Source organism: Megachile rotundata, chromosome 6, assembly GCF_050947335.1.
Source record: "Megachile rotundata isolate GNS110a chromosome 6, iyMegRotu1, whole genome shotgun sequence".
NCBI lineage: Eukaryota > Metazoa > Arthropoda > Insecta > Hymenoptera > Megachilidae > Megachile > Megachile rotundata.
The window spans coordinates 18,411,846-18,426,042 of record NC_134988.1 but is presented as its reverse complement, the minus strand read 5'-3'; the positions used below and the strand labels follow the sequence as shown (position 1 = coordinate 18,426,042).

The 14,197-nt window shown below is 38.0% G+C and overlaps 3 protein-coding genes across 6 annotated transcripts; 2 read left to right on the top strand and 1 right to left on the bottom strand.

Annotated features, from left to right (window-relative positions):
* The first annotated feature begins 118 nt into the window (after positions 1 to 118).
* Positions 119 to 2,411, top strand: LOC100878303 (DNA primase large subunit). The gene is made up of 7 exons (XM_003704378.3): positions 119 to 423; positions 500 to 837; positions 909 to 1,136; positions 1,212 to 1,349; positions 1,406 to 1,784; positions 1,843 to 2,004; positions 2,068 to 2,411. Exons 1-7 carry the CDS (start codon positions 270 to 272, stop codon positions 2,334 to 2,336), a joined length of 1,668 nt encoding a protein of 555 aa, XP_003704426.1. The 5' UTR covers positions 119 to 269; the 3' UTR covers positions 2,337 to 2,411.
* On the bottom strand, positions 1,192 to 8,077 carry Tdh (L-threonine dehydrogenase). 3 transcript variants are annotated; one of them, XM_012287361.2, is made up of 7 exons: positions 7,990 to 8,077; positions 4,248 to 5,400; positions 3,733 to 3,996; positions 3,237 to 3,497; positions 2,676 to 2,942; positions 2,438 to 2,613; positions 1,192 to 1,329 (listed from the first exon to the last, which is right to left on the bottom strand). In XM_012287361.2, the coding sequence occupies exons 2-6, from the start codon at positions 4,402 to 4,404 to the stop codon at positions 2,453 to 2,455; spliced, it is 1,110 nt and encodes a 369-aa protein (XP_012142751.1). In that variant the 5' UTR covers positions 4,405 to 5,400; positions 7,990 to 8,077; the 3' UTR covers positions 1,192 to 1,329; positions 2,438 to 2,452. The 3 variants fall into 3 exon arrangements, with proteins under 3 accessions (XP_012142751.1, XP_076388835.1, XP_012142749.1); XM_076532720.1 differs by lacking the exon at positions 7,990 to 8,077 and having other exon boundaries at positions 4,248 to 4,624; positions 4,745 to 5,571; XM_012287359.2 differs by lacking the exon at positions 7,990 to 8,077 and having other exon boundaries at positions 4,248 to 5,571.
* On the top strand, positions 7,460 to 13,454 carry atk (artichoke). Of its 2 annotated transcripts, XM_076532719.1 has the most exons (10): positions 7,460 to 7,623; positions 7,690 to 8,860; positions 9,001 to 9,707; positions 10,085 to 10,409; positions 10,485 to 10,751; positions 11,162 to 11,315; positions 11,497 to 11,709; positions 11,776 to 12,481; positions 12,541 to 12,875; positions 12,948 to 13,454. In XM_076532719.1, the coding sequence occupies exons 1-10, from the start codon at positions 7,460 to 7,462 to the stop codon at positions 13,430 to 13,432; spliced, it is 4,527 nt and encodes a 1,508-aa protein (XP_076388834.1). In that variant the 3' UTR covers positions 13,433 to 13,454. The 2 variants fall into 2 exon arrangements, with proteins under 2 accessions (XP_076388834.1, XP_012142748.1); XM_012287358.2 differs by having other exon boundaries at positions 7,460 to 8,860.
* The last annotated feature ends 743 nt before the right edge of the window (positions 13,455 to 14,197 follow it).

The following is a 14,197-nucleotide window of genomic DNA, read 5'->3' as shown; positions in this document are numbered from 1 at the left end:
CACAGAATTTTCTTTACCTTCGAACACTTAAAAATCCGACGATTTATAATGCATTTGCATAATGACATATATCGCATTTCCTTTTGTACCGAGCGATATGTTCAAATCCAAGCGGGAGAAAAGCGCGGGAAACTCAGTGGTGAGGCAATGGCTGCATACGAATTGTTGCCTTTTGTTAATCATCATTGTTTTGTTTCTTTTTTAACAAACCACGCTAAAACAGTGTAACGTTGAAGTATCTTAAAAAGAAGAATATTTGATTTTACAAAATGGAATATACTAAAAGACGGCGACGTACAGTTAATATTGAAAGTAGTAACTTAAAAGATATTTATCCACATGACTTACAAGTGTATAATTTTCCTCCTTCAGGCGAAATTCCATATGTAGAATTTCAACAATTGGGTATGGAGAGATTGAAACGTAAGTGGCTTCGATTAAAACAATTAGATTATTGTTCAGTAATTTTTTATTTTTTGTGTATAATGGTTTTTCATAGTCCTACAACATGTTGAAAGCCTTGCTTCGAGAGCAGACTTAAAATCATTTGATGACCGTAAACAGTATTTATGTACAATATTAAACAAAGATGGCCTTAAATATTTTGCACATCTTCTGTATGCAAAAGGATGCAAGTCATCTAATGAAATAGAATTACAATATAGAAGAAAGGATCACATATCACATTTTATAATGAGATTAGCATTCTGCTTTGAAACAGACCATCGAACATGGTTCGTTAATCAGGAAGTTGAATGGTTTAAATTAAGATTTACTTCATTAGATAAAGAAGGGATAGAAAAATTACTCAGCATGCATGATATAAACTGTACACAAGTAAGGAATAAGATGAAACGAACATAAGTTTGGTATTTATTACATCTCATTTATTTTTTTGTTTTTTTAAGTTGACACAAAATGAAAAAAATGAAATTCGGGAAGAACTTCGTTCGTCTACAGGCAGGAATGTAAATGTTGATACAGTTGAATTCTATAAAGTGCCTTTTCAAAAGGTTGCAGATTTGGTTAGATTACGTAGAGTTTATCTTTCTAAAGGAACAGCGTTCATTCCACAACCAGATTTGATATCTGTGTTTGTTACATATTTTAGGTCAATTTTACTTGATAGTATGCCAGTAAGTTTTCATTTAATGATGCATTTAATAAAAAAGTAAATAATCCATTCATTCAACTATATCTGCATTATATAGGAATCAAGATTTTGTTCCGCAAATTTATACGGTGACGAGAGGCTAACATCTTTCCTCAGTTCTCTACGTGGTTGTTCTTCTAATACAGCACCTGTTGTTTGGTCTTCAACTACTACGCCTGTACAAAAATTGGATGAGGTAACTAATTTTTTTTCTTATACTATAACTTTTGTGCAATGTTAAATAATTTTCAGTTATCAAAAACATCGTATCCTTTGTGCATGAGAACATTACACGACACACTCAAGACTCAACATCATCTTAGAAATGCTGGACGTATTCAATACGGTTTATTTCTAAAAGGTATTGGTGTGTCGTTGGAGGATTCTTTGCAGTTTTGGAAAACAGAGTTTTCAAAGAAAATAGATCCAGATAAATTTGGAAAACAATATGCTTATGGAATAAGACATATTTATGGCAAAGAAGGAAAACAGACAAACTACACTCCACTCGGGTGTTCAAAAATTATATCTTCCGCAGTGAATGCTGGGGAATATCACGGTTGTCCATTTAGACACATGGACCAAGAATCATTAAAACAAAAATTATACAGTTGTGGTATTCCAGCGCCAGGTAAGAGTATCATTTTAATTTCAAAATATTGAGGTTGAGGTGGATTATTTTTTTTCAGGTGTTAATGAAATAGCAGATTTTGCCAAGAGTGGTGATTATCTTATTGCGTGCGCCACATATTTTAGGATTACACACAATCAGTTGCCAAGTAAAGCTATTATGCATCCAAATGTATACTTTACGGAAAGCCGTGCTATATTATCGAAGAACGATCCTACAGGTAATTTAATACTTGATTGCAGAAAAAGGTAGATTATTTTAATTTGTATCCAATTGTTTGCAGAAATGGAAAGCAAAGACAGATTTTCGCAAAGCGGAAGATTAAGTGATAGAATGAGTAATACTCCTAAAAGAATAGAAAGGCCTATTGCTACACCTTCAAGAAGTGCTAATAAATCATCAAGAAATATGGACAGAATTTCTACACCATCTAGAAATGTAGAAGCAGTGAACAGGACACCAACGCGAGCAGCTAAAACAGTACCAAAGAAGATAATAGATGATCTAAATATGGATGAAATAATGGATGAGTTAATGAATGAAGATATGTGAAACAAATAAACTGTCAAATCTTTCGCAACATTATTTGATAATACTTTTATTATAAAATAAATAATATTTTCTTAACTCGTCTAATTTACTTGAATCATTACCTAAATATTTGTGCATTATACATAACTATTAACTTCTTTTAGTGATCGTTTACTTAAAAAGTTTGTATTAACATCGCGTATCATCGATTCCACAACTTTTTCTAAATTATATTTGTGTTTCCATCCCCAATCTCGTCGCGCTTCGCTATCGTCAAATACTTGTGGCCAATTTTCAGCTGAAATTGAAATAATATAATATCTTCTTATTTGCTACTCGATATGTTTTTCGTTAACTAACCAATATATTGCCGTCCATCTGGTTTGTACGTAATCTTTAGGTCAGGTACATGTTTCTTAAGTTCGTTGAACAATTCCTCGGGAGTGAAACTCATCGCAGTAACGTTATAAACTCTTCGTTGCAATAGTTCATTTGGTGCATTCAGGAATTGAAAAAGTGCAGACAAACAATCTTCTATGTATATCATCGGCAATCTAGTGTAAGGTTCCAAGTAACACTCGTATCTCTTATTTAACAAACCTTCGTGGAAGACTGCAACAGCATAATCTGAAATAGAATATTATACAATTAATTTATTGTTTGTCTAAGAACTTGCCGCTCTAAGATTTACGGATCATGAGTTAAGGGAAACGCAAAAAGCCGTCTCACGGCTCGTGATCAAGAAATACTCAACAATTTACTAATACTATTGTCCTTAACGAAGGATGACATTATACTTTTACTCTAATCAACATCGGAACGTGCGCTGTTTCTTGGTACAAGAAGATATTTTTTTAATAAAATTTCACTCAGTGAATAAAAAGTTAACGTAGCATAATTTTTTTAATCAACATAAAATACCTGTGGTACCACCACCTGGTGGATCGTTGCTAATTACCCCTGGAAATCGAAGGCACCGGAAGTCAAGGCCAAATCTATGATGATAGTATTCACCTAACAATTCAGCATGTACTTTACTAACGCCATAAATTGTTCGTGGCCGTTGGATGGTTACATTTGGAGTAGGATTCCTTGGTGAATCAGGACCAAACGCTCCGATCGTCGATGGGATAAATATCCTGAGTTTATATTGTCTTGCCAGTTCAATAACATTGTGCATTCCTAATAAAAAATTACTTATTTTAAAAAACGATTTCGTGTTATGTTCTTTATAAGAATTCCTTCAAAGGTAAGAAACAAAGAAAGTCACTTTCTCTAACGCACTTTCTTCGCGTAATTATTGTCCTAACGACAAATTCACTTCTCGCAATATTCCATTTTCACTTGAGAGTAATTCCAGAAAGCTTATTAAAAAATTGTCGTAAGTTTTAAGTCAGTAATTGGAGAACTATTTTACCTTCTATATTGACCCTCACAGCAAGAGGAACATTCTGTTCCCCAACTGCACTAAGAAGAGCACTGAAATGGATCAACCAATCGATTCTGTAATTCACTACGATTTTTTGAAGACCCTTGAAATCAAGAATATCTGCAAAGATGAAAGGTCCACTCGACAAACACTCTTCGGTCGGTTTAATTATATCAGAAAGTATCACATTTTCATTTCCATAGTTTTTCCGAAGAAGTTTCGCGCACTCCGTGCCCAATTGTCCAAGACCACCTTAGAAGAATGTTATTACTGTATAAACACGACGCTATTGATAATTAAATCGGTAATGGGATAAACAAGTATCTTTTTTCAGTCGAAACAGGTAAGCAATGAATATTGTAATTTTATGTAAATTCAGGATTGTCTAAAGACAGATTGTTTTTATCCATAGCTCATAAAACGCTGATTTGAAAAAACAAAATCCTAATCGATTTTAGAACAAAGAAATTATACCTAAGTTGTCGAAAGTTGCCGAAACTTACCTGTAATAAGTATTCTTGGTGGTTTTCTGTTGTTGCACGATGCACCATCGTTGTTTTCTGCAGTTTCCTGGCAAGAACGCTTGTCCGTGGTGTAGTAACATGTTAAAGTGCTTCTCGAACATCGTCGCGAAATTTGAGAAATTTTTCTGCACCACATCTTTATTGGATATATAAATATCAATGAAAAAGAAAAATGGTAGTTCGTTTCGGAAGCGACGAAAAATTTATTTTCTTTTTGATATTTAAATCCAAATCATGGGAATGTTTGAATTTCAATGTTGCGAAGAAAGAACGTGATTGCCGTCGGTCGATGGCAAAATGATCAATCCTTTCACGCCACAGCTTCGATACAACAACTGCTGTAAACAGGCATTATCCTACGATATTATAGTACATTATAAGATGGCGGTATAGAATGATTCTGAAAACCAGTTACAACACAGATTTCTTGTCTGCCTTGTGTCTGTGCGCCAATAAATGCAGGACCTTCAACTTACTGATGAATCTGACTGAAGCAAACATGTGTAGATCCACACGACGATATTTTAATCTCGTAGACAATTTCTATTAATTTGCATCGCCATCAACACATTTACATTAAATTATTCAGAATGTATCAATGTATGATAAAATTAAAAAAAAAAAAAAACTGTTATACGTTAAATCGTTAATATTCCGTTATTTTTTCGAAAAAGGTGTAACTCATTATTCACATTGGATAGCACGACCAGTATGCAAAATTTCTTCATCTCGTGATTAACAAATCACTGATTTACTCTTTTAGTATGAATACTGATAGATAGAACATTCTTTTTCTTTTTTTGTCTACAATCAATCTCTCGCTTGAACTATGAAAGACAAGGTCCAGGTAAAATAGGATGATGTATAAATTATGCGATAAAAATTGTTCTCTTTATTAATTCATATTTTTACGACAATTACACGTGTGTCCTTTTTTATTTAATTAGTCTGGTCAAGATTTAACAAGTTGCCATCTTGATGGAACCGTTCGTTGAGAAATGTGCGTTTTCTGCATCTCGAAAAAAGGCGGATAACGAGAGACGGAACTCGTGTCATCTGGACTGGAACATATTTAACTGCACGTTCATAGAAAAATGATGGAAATCGTCGTCATTGCAGGTGAAATTTGATTCTAGAATAGCAGTAAAAACAAAAATACTTTATGTTACAAATCACGGAAGAAATATTGTCTACGACCATAGTTCTATTTTGAGGTTCGAATAATTAAAAGAACGACCCTTAGTCGTTTTAATATAACAAATATCTTAGTTGTTTATCAGTGTTATGTTTCGAAAGGATTTCGAGCAAAGGAATCGCAAGTTGAAAATTTGTCATCATCACTAATTTATTTGTACGGAAAGATTTTGTGGAAAGGGAAGAATTTCCTGGAAGCATGTGTTCACGGTAGTTGGACACAGGCACTTCGCAATCCTCTTTTTCGTCCTGCTCGCCATCACCCACGCCACAGTCATCTTCTTCCCTCGCGACTTTGCGCATCGGCACGCTTTACCATCCAACTCCTTCGTGTATTTAGTTAGTGATTGTTCGTAAACGAGAGCACGGTGCCTCTGACTGTTTTCTTTGACCAACATAGTCAACGTGACGCGTTGTTCCCTGTTTTTCGTGAATGAACAGTGTCTCGTTTTATCCGTTTGTTACGCGGTCTTAAACAAGTGACAGTCACATCGGGGAATAAGCGAAGATTGTCAACGACGCAACACTAAGGTACTAATGATTTTATTATACCAAAGTGTTGAACAGCTGATTAGATTGAAAGCACTATATCAGGATGGATTGACAAGTAATGGTCTTATATAAAATAATAGTATAAAATAATATCAAACGTTGCAAAAACATATTGCAGGAAATAGAATTATGTTAAAAAGTGATTTCTTTTCTTAGAGTGTCGAATAAGTTTCATTCACATATCATCATTCTAACTGATTTCAACTTCTTCTGGTATTTGAAATGCAAATAAGATTCAAAGTTGCATAATCACGTGTGGTTAAACTCGGTTCAGTTTTTAGTTTCTCTACTGAAGCATAGAGTAAGATGTATAGAAAAGAAGGCGCATATCGATTAAACGCTGAAATCATATACGATCGACTGTGGTTCGATCATGGTGGTCACAATAGAAATACTTGCTGCACCTGTATATCGATTGTGTGCATTGTGGAAACTTTAGTGAACAAATGTACACGGACAAACGATTATGTCAACCGTTTGTAGAATTGGCTCGAAACACGCAAAGATCCGTTTTGATTTCGAACAGAATCGAACAGACCAATTTGAAAGTTCACTGAACGATTTGCTAACAATCGAGCAAACTGGTTCAACGCGATGCAAATACAGTCACGTGAGTGCAGCGACCTGTATTCCTTGATTCTGATGCGTTCCCTTAAATGTGTGCGCTTTAAATTTGTACGCACAGAAGATTCTTTTAAGTTTCTTCCATTAACGATCACAGGATATCGACATTCTTTATGTTTGACTGACTATCCAGGCCAGTCCGATTGTTCTTACTTACGGAAGATGGGTTATGAAACACACGTGGTCACCCGTGACACCACTTCGAAAGAACACCTTTGTTTTCGTTCTATCTGATAGACTAAAAAGACTTTCCTCTTCTCGATCGATTCATATCACTTGATTCCTTTTGTTACTGCGATGATCGTGAATTTTGGAAAAATTTACGACTTTTATGATAATACAGACACTTTAAGTTACAAAGGTCGCAGGTTGCAAACTTGAAATTGATCAGCAACAATTTTCAAAATTTCAGAATTGAAAAATGAATACTCAGAATCTTTTGCTGAAACCCATAGATACTTAATAATCTAGAATCTACTCTGTCGCTTGAAGTTAATACAAACCTTTCATCGAGTCGCGTAGCCTCGGGCGACGGTAATTATTACGGGTAAGATTGTCCTAGCGGTCTTTAGCTTAGCTTACGGTACGAAGCATTAATTTTGTCGTCTACGACCGTGACGTGTAACCAGCAAATACGTACACGTGCGTTTCGTGATTTACGCAAAAAAACACCATAATGTCTAAGGAGATTTCAACATCTAATACACACGCTCACGATGGAAATGACACTTGTTATGCTTTACAAATCTTGTAGATGAAATAATTGTTGCAGAAAATGGGGAACAGGTGTTCGAGGTCTTAGACCAAGGTTCAAATGCGCGATGATTAAATCACTGGGGGTTGGAGGCCTCCTCTTGACCAGCTGGTTTCTGGTATTGTTTTCTATCGGTACCAGTGGCCAGCTTAGTTCGGAGTACGGTTGCCCTGCTCAGGAAAGGATTCTACCTTGCAGATGTTCCACTCGTGATATGGAGATTCAAATATGGCAAGTGACCAAAAATCATGAAGAAATTGAAAGAGCAAATCATTCATTTGATGTTTCTCCTGCTAGGTGTAGTCATAGCGAGTTACCGAAAGTCCTCGAAGGACTAAAGGCAGTGAGCCATTACTTGGATCGACCGGTGGACGAGTTGATCTTGGAAAACAATAATCTACCTAGTCTACCTGGCAAAGTTTTCGCTACTTTGCGCGTTCTCCGTTTAATGCTCCGGAATAATCGTCTGGAAAGAGTGTCATCCGGATGGTTAGAAGGCCTCCACGATTCCCTATTGGAATTGTTCATCGTCGAACCTGATTTACGTTCCCTGCCGATAGACAGTCTGGAAAATTTGCAAGGCCTCGAGGCGGTTACCTTGCAGAGTAGAGTGATGAAGAAACTTCCCAAGTTCTCTGGACTCCCAAAACTTCGTTACCTGCAGATCAATTCTCCAGCTTTATTAGAATTGACACCAAGCAATTTTCGAGATTTGCCCAATTTGGAACAGCTCCACGTGTTCGGTAGTCCTCGTCTGATACGTTTAGAGGCGGGTCTCTTCCGTTCTCTGCCGCGGCTGGAACTAGTTAACGTGACCGATTGCGGTGTGCATTGGGTTCATCCACGGACGTTCATAGATCTACCAGAACTGAAAGAAATTTCTTTAGCTGGAAATTCGATAGTGGACGCTGGAATGATCGGACGAGCTTGCGTGGACTTGCCTATGCTTTCGGTGATTCGGCTAGATCGAAATCGTATCAATCGTCTGAACGAAGAAGCCTTCGTAGATCTACCTGTTCTTTCTCGCCTGTATTTGTCGAGGAATCATATTACCGAGGTGTTCGCTGGGGCGTTTCAAAGAATGCCAGCCTTGAAGACCCTGGATCTTAATCACAATCTAATACATCGCGTGCATCCGGAATTTTTCCCGCGCAGACCTGGAAACAGCCTAGAGGAGATGTGGTTGATCGACAACGACCTGAGTCACGTGGCTGAGCTGAGATCGATCATGGAAGCTTTGCCTAGGTTGAAATTTCTTGACGTTAGTTACAATCAAATCGAGACGATACCATTCGGAGCGTTGAGGGGTCATCTTACTTTGGAGAGGCTTCACCTTGATCACAATAGAATAGCATTTCTGCAGAGGGAGACCTTCACCGCGATGCCCGCTCTTAGGGAACTCAGATTGAAGAATAATTCTTTGTCGAACTTATTGGAGGCACCGTTCTGGAACTTGCCAGCGTTGAAAGTAAGTCTTCTGACGATTGTAATCTTGTATCCTGATGCTTTTTAAGGGAAACGAATTCTTACATGATTGTTATCAAGTGAAAGTGAGTCGCCTAACTTGACCCTGTTCATCTTGCAATTCGCTACGTGTCACAATTTCAGGGGCTGGATCTTTCAGAAAACTACTTACGCCGCGTGGAGCCTCGTCTGTTAGCGAATCTGCCGAGTTTGAGACGCTTAGATCTGAGCGGAAACGCGATTGGTCTCGTACAACCTGAGTCGTTTCTGGCTACACCAGCTCTGGAACACGTGAACATCTCTGGAAATGCACTTTCCGTTCTTCATCCTCTAACTTTTCATCATTTGAACAACCTGTACGAGTTGGACGTTGGTTGGAACCGAATGATCGAGATAGTTCCTGGCCTTCCAAGAAACATAGAACATTTGCATATGCCTATGAATCGTATCATTGTTCTACCAGATATCTCCTCTCAAGATCTCGATCTGCCTGTTCTGAGATCGTTGGATCTCAGCGCAAACGGGATCGAGAGGATACCACCAGGTAGCCTGGCTGATTTACCAAATTTGAGGAAGCTAAACGTTGGCTTTAACTCTCTACGAATTCTGGAGGATGGAGCATTCGATGGATTGTCCAGACTGGAACAACTGGACCTGAAGTATAATCGATTGGTGACTATACACGGAAGAAGCTTCAAACCGCTCAGATCGTTGATGGACTTGAGTCTGCGAGGTAATCGATTGGAGGTTCTGAGACCCGATATATTCCAGGAAAATATTCGATTACAAAGAGTGGATCTAAGCAGAAATAATCTTGCTCAGATACCTCATGCAACCTTTTCCAGCACCAGGTAAGGTTTATCGAAAAACTGACCGAAATATTCGTTTGATATTTTGCTTTAAAAGTTTAAGAGGAAGAAGCATTCTCTTCTACACGTTAGCACGCCAGTAAAAAAGAAGTTTCACTCGCGATTATTCGATTGCGTCACTAGAAAATGGTACCTAGAAAGTGTTTCGTGCTCGCGTCGAATGTCCCTTTCTGAACGGCATTATCCTGTCGTGTCGTTTATTTTCTATTAGATTTAAGATGTTTCGAACGCTTGATTTTTATTTTAGAAAACCGATTTTGTCAAACGACACGATCACGACAAATTAATTCGTCTACATCGTAAATCGTTGTTTCTGTTAACGATACATTGTCAAAGGTAGAAAACGACGTTAATTGCAGGGACCTTCGTGAACTGTACGCGTCGCACAACACTTTGACCGAGTTACCCGGATCGTTGCACGGCTTAACAGCTCTTCAGGTACTCGACTTGAGCTTCAACAAGCTGAACATCCTGTCGCCGGAAACACTGAGCAGCTTGTCGGCCTTGCTCGAGCTAAAACTCGTCAGAAATCGTATCCGTGAGTTACGCGAGGGTGCATTCAATGGTTTACCGCGATTAACACTGATCGATCTGGAAAACAATGACCTGGTAATCATCGAGAGGAATGCTATCAAAGCTTTGCCGGAGCTGCAAGCCATCAGACTAGGAAAGAATCGATTGCAGGTAGATTATCGGTTGGTTTTTGTTCGAGTTGGAAAGTGAACGATCAAACGTGTATCGTTGTTTGAAAATGTACAGATAATTCCTAGTGGAGCTTTCACCGAGTTGCCGTTACTTCAAAGTGCAGAACTTCAGGAAAATCAGATCCAGGAAATTTCGAACAACGCGTTCATTAACGTGCCGCACCTTCTCTTCCTTAATCTGAGTCATAACCACTTGCCAGCGTTGGATTACGTGGGCCTGGAGAATCTGCGTTCTTTGGAGGTCCTTGATTTGAGCAACAACCAGTTGTCCAGAGTGTCCAGCAATAGTCTTGCGTCGATGGAGTGGTTAGTTGAATTGAAAGTGAGTAAAGCGATTTTTAATTGAAGTGTCAAGTGAAATTAGAAAACAGATCAATTTTAATAATTTTAGTTCTGATATAATAACGTAACGAAAGTTAACATAGAATCAGTTATTTTGCTAATTGTTTCGTGTTCGAGGATGATAATGAATGGAATAATCGCGATAAAAAGTCGATTTTTCGTAATGACCGTACTAAACGCAAACGTGGAACGAAAAAGGAGAAACAAACGGTGGGGGGATGGTCTTTAGTAATAACGAGGAATACTTTCTCGTCGAGAGTGAAACTTCTTCACGAACCGTGGTGCGAGGCCACTCGTTATGCTAGCGGAGCAATTATTCGTATAGCTGCATCGTTAATTAAGAAGATAGCGGATCGTTTTACATATGGTTTTCCCTCGTTTTGATCGTAGATGGACAACAATCGGATTTGTACCATTCAAGGTTCGCCTTTCGATCAAATGCCGAGACTTCGAGTTCTTAGCTTGAGAAGCAATCGAATGGCTTCCGTCTCGGAAACGGCGTTTAAAAGATTGCGATCGAATATTGCTGTCTTGGATATCGATGGTAATAGATTTTACTTTCTTTTCTAAAATGTATGTAATTAAAAATTAATTATCGAACATTTTAATCGCCATACCGATTTTGCTATATTGTTAGTGAAACTTTCACAGCAATCAAAGTGTAGTAACATTATGAAATTACTATATACGTATAACAAAATCCTTTTCAATTTGAACTCTAAAAGGAAATCCACTTTCATGCTCGTGTGGAATGTTGTGGTTGCGAGGATGGTTGCAGCAAGCATCTTCCGAGGGACCAAGATGTGCCGATGGATCTTTGTTCAAAGAAATTCGACTGTCGCGTCAGGACTGCCAACGAGAACGACAAATTGACCCGATTCACCCTGGTTGTGAAACTGAAATGATCGATTCTGCGCCCTACCCTGTTTCCTCCTCCAGTAAGTAAAAAATCTTCTATCAATATATTTTTTAAACTTTAAAATACTTTATTAATATATTCTCAGTATTTGGAGCAACGGAAATGGTACCGCTTCGCATGAACATAAAAGAACCATCTGCACAAAATCCTCCTAACTCTCAAGATTTTGATTATCTCGACGAATATCCTGACGAAGTAGCAAATATATCAACTACTACTCAAACCGCGATCTCTATACCAACGGAAAGCGTGAAAGTGATTCAAACAACGGAACAAGTTCAATCGCAAATAAACAATACTATTCCGACGAAGAAGAATCCTTCGATGCCTCCTTCTCCCAGCAGTTCGGGTTTCACGTTTTTCGGCGTACCTTTACCTAATTTGAATTTCAATCTTTGGGGAAATTCAGGAAGAAAATCGGAGAGAAAAAATTCCTCCGAAAGACCCGGGAGAGGACGTTACAGAACGTTCCCACCCACGGAACCAGAAATCCACAGGGGTGGCTTTATTCCTCTACCTCGAGGACAGGGTGGCTTTGTTCCCATTCCTGATCCAAGATTAACTCACGAACGACAGGTTAAAAACGAAAGTTTGAGGCTTCAGAATTCAAGTATCGCGCAAGAAGAACGGAAACGATGGAAAAGCGGAAATGGTACAGTAGTAAAGGTTGAAAGGACTCATTCTAAAACGAGCAAACCCAAGGTAGAATTTAAAGAAAGGGAAGAACTGTCCACGGTAGCAACTGATCATCTTGACTCTCGGTGGCAAATGTTTGGAAGCAAAAAAAGCAGGTAAGTGGATACATAAATTTACTTAAATAGACCTTTTTAAATCCAATTTTCCTTCACAGTTCTTCTGTTACAAATACAACGAAAACATCGGATTCGAGCACTGCCGCGGATGAATCACCTCAAGAGGCGAACGAGACATCGGCGTCTTTGGAGATTCACGATGACGAGCATTTGGAGGTGAATCAGAAATCGAATAAACTCGACGAGAAATCGCAAGAGGTCGCAAGTAGAATAGTATGGACCAGTCCAAGAACGATGGTAGAAACTACGAAAGGCGATACGATTATAGAAACATCGACGAACGTGTTGAAAAACGAGAAAAACGCATTCTGGGATTCTGAAGTAGTCGAAGTTCAAGAAACTTCCACGATAAATCTTCGAAACGAATCAATGGGTAAAAATTGTCGTTCTCTTGCAAATTATATAACATTAATCAATTATGTATAAGGTTTATTCTTGATTATAGTTGATTCGAGCGTGGTTACGACAGAACGTTCGACTTTGCATTCAACTTCTCTCGAAAATAAGAAGAAATCCTCTTCAACGTCTCAGTTTCATCGGGAAACAGAAGCATCGGCTCTTTCGGCGTTTTTGGTACCAGGGGGTCAAGTACCTTCTACTGTACCAAATTTGCGTCCATTAGGTAGACCAACGATCACGAAAGTCCCTTCGCCACGCATCGGTCTCTCTGCTGAAGAGGAGAAACAGAAATCCGTGGCTGAAGCTGTTCAACGAAACGTGAAAAACGAAGAGGTCTTCAACAAAGACGGATCTTCGAATGAAAATGCTGCGGTCATCGAAGACAGTTCGTTCAATTGGTACTTTCAGCATTACAATGACACCAATTTAGAACCCTTCGTGGGTATAGCTTACAGCGAAGGTGCGAAGACAAGTGCGCGCCGATGGACTTTATTAGGTCAAATGTGTTTTACATTGTATCTCGTTATATAAAAGAAACAACATGGATGATTAAGTGTTTTTAACAATTAATTTATTAAATAAGTAATACTTGAATCCTTCTTAATTTATGAAAAAAATATCGATTAACTTTTTATAAAGCAGAGAAATTAAAGAATTCTATAAGTACTTCGAGGAAGATGAATCGAGTGATGTCTACTGGTTCGAATAATTTTGAATTTAAGGTAGAAATAGGTATAATTACGTGTAATTTAGTTAACAGGAAGCGAAGAGGAAGAAATATCCCACCACCCGCGTTGCGTGTAAAAATAAGGGGTCCTAGGTTAAGCCTTTTTTGAATCTCCCTGGTTTTTCTGATTCCCTTAACTCTCTCTAGATTTTTCTTGAATTTTCCTTAAATTTTCTGAAGACCAAAACCAAGTGGTGGGAAACCCCTCCCCTTACCCTTAACCGAGAAAAGTCTGTCTTACACCCAAATATATACGTTAGTTACAAACGAATGCACAATCCATAGTGTGCAACTCGTTCACGCACTTTGTGTGGTCACGAAAAATGAACGAAACCATGAATTCAAATGATCGAATTTTTTTTTCTTGTTTTGTTTTTATTAATAACGCAATGTATTACTTATGAAAGCTTAAATCCTTTAGAAAATATGTCTGTAATATCTAAAATGTATACGTTATGTATACGAGAATCTTACATGGTATCCCCGATGTTTCATAGAAAATTTTTGTACGTTCGAATAAATCGTGAACGATTACTGAATAATGTTAACTTAATGCATGTACCCTTTAC

Excerpts from the sequence above, each read along its gene's own strand:
- LOC100878303 (XM_003704378.3), top strand. The coding sequence starts at position 270 with ATGGAATATACTAAAAGACGGCGACGTACAGTTAATATTGAAAGTAGT. Across the intron at positions 1,350-1,405 it reads CTGTACAAAAATTGGATGAG|TTATCAAAAACATCGTATCC; the intron begins GTAACTAATTTT and ends AATAATTTTCAG. Across the intron at positions 1,785-1,842 it reads TTGTGGTATTCCAGCGCCAG|GTGTTAATGAAATAGCAGAT; the intron begins GTAAGAGTATCA and ends ATTTTTTTTCAG.
- Tdh (XM_012287361.2), bottom strand. The coding sequence starts at position 4,404 with ATGTGGTGCAGAAAAATTTCTCAAATTTCGCGACGATGTTCGAGAAGC. Across the intron at positions 2,943-3,236 it reads ACCAGGTGGTGGTACCACAG|ATTATGCTGTTGCAGTCTTC; the intron begins GTATTTTATGTT and ends ATTCTATTTCAG. Across the intron at positions 2,614-2,675 it reads AGATGGACGGCAATATATTG|CTGAAAATTGGCCACAAGTA; the intron begins GTTAGTTAACGA and ends TTTCAATTTCAG.
- atk (XM_012287358.2), top strand. The coding sequence starts at position 7,460 with ATGATTAAATCACTGGGGGTTGGAGGCCTCCTCTTGACCAGCTGGTTT. Across the intron at positions 9,708-10,084 it reads GCAACCTTTTCCAGCACCAG|GGACCTTCGTGAACTGTACG; the intron begins GTAAGGTTTATC and ends CGTTAATTGCAG. Across the intron at positions 10,410-10,484 it reads TAGGAAAGAATCGATTGCAG|ATAATTCCTAGTGGAGCTTT; the intron begins GTAGATTATCGG and ends GAAAATGTACAG.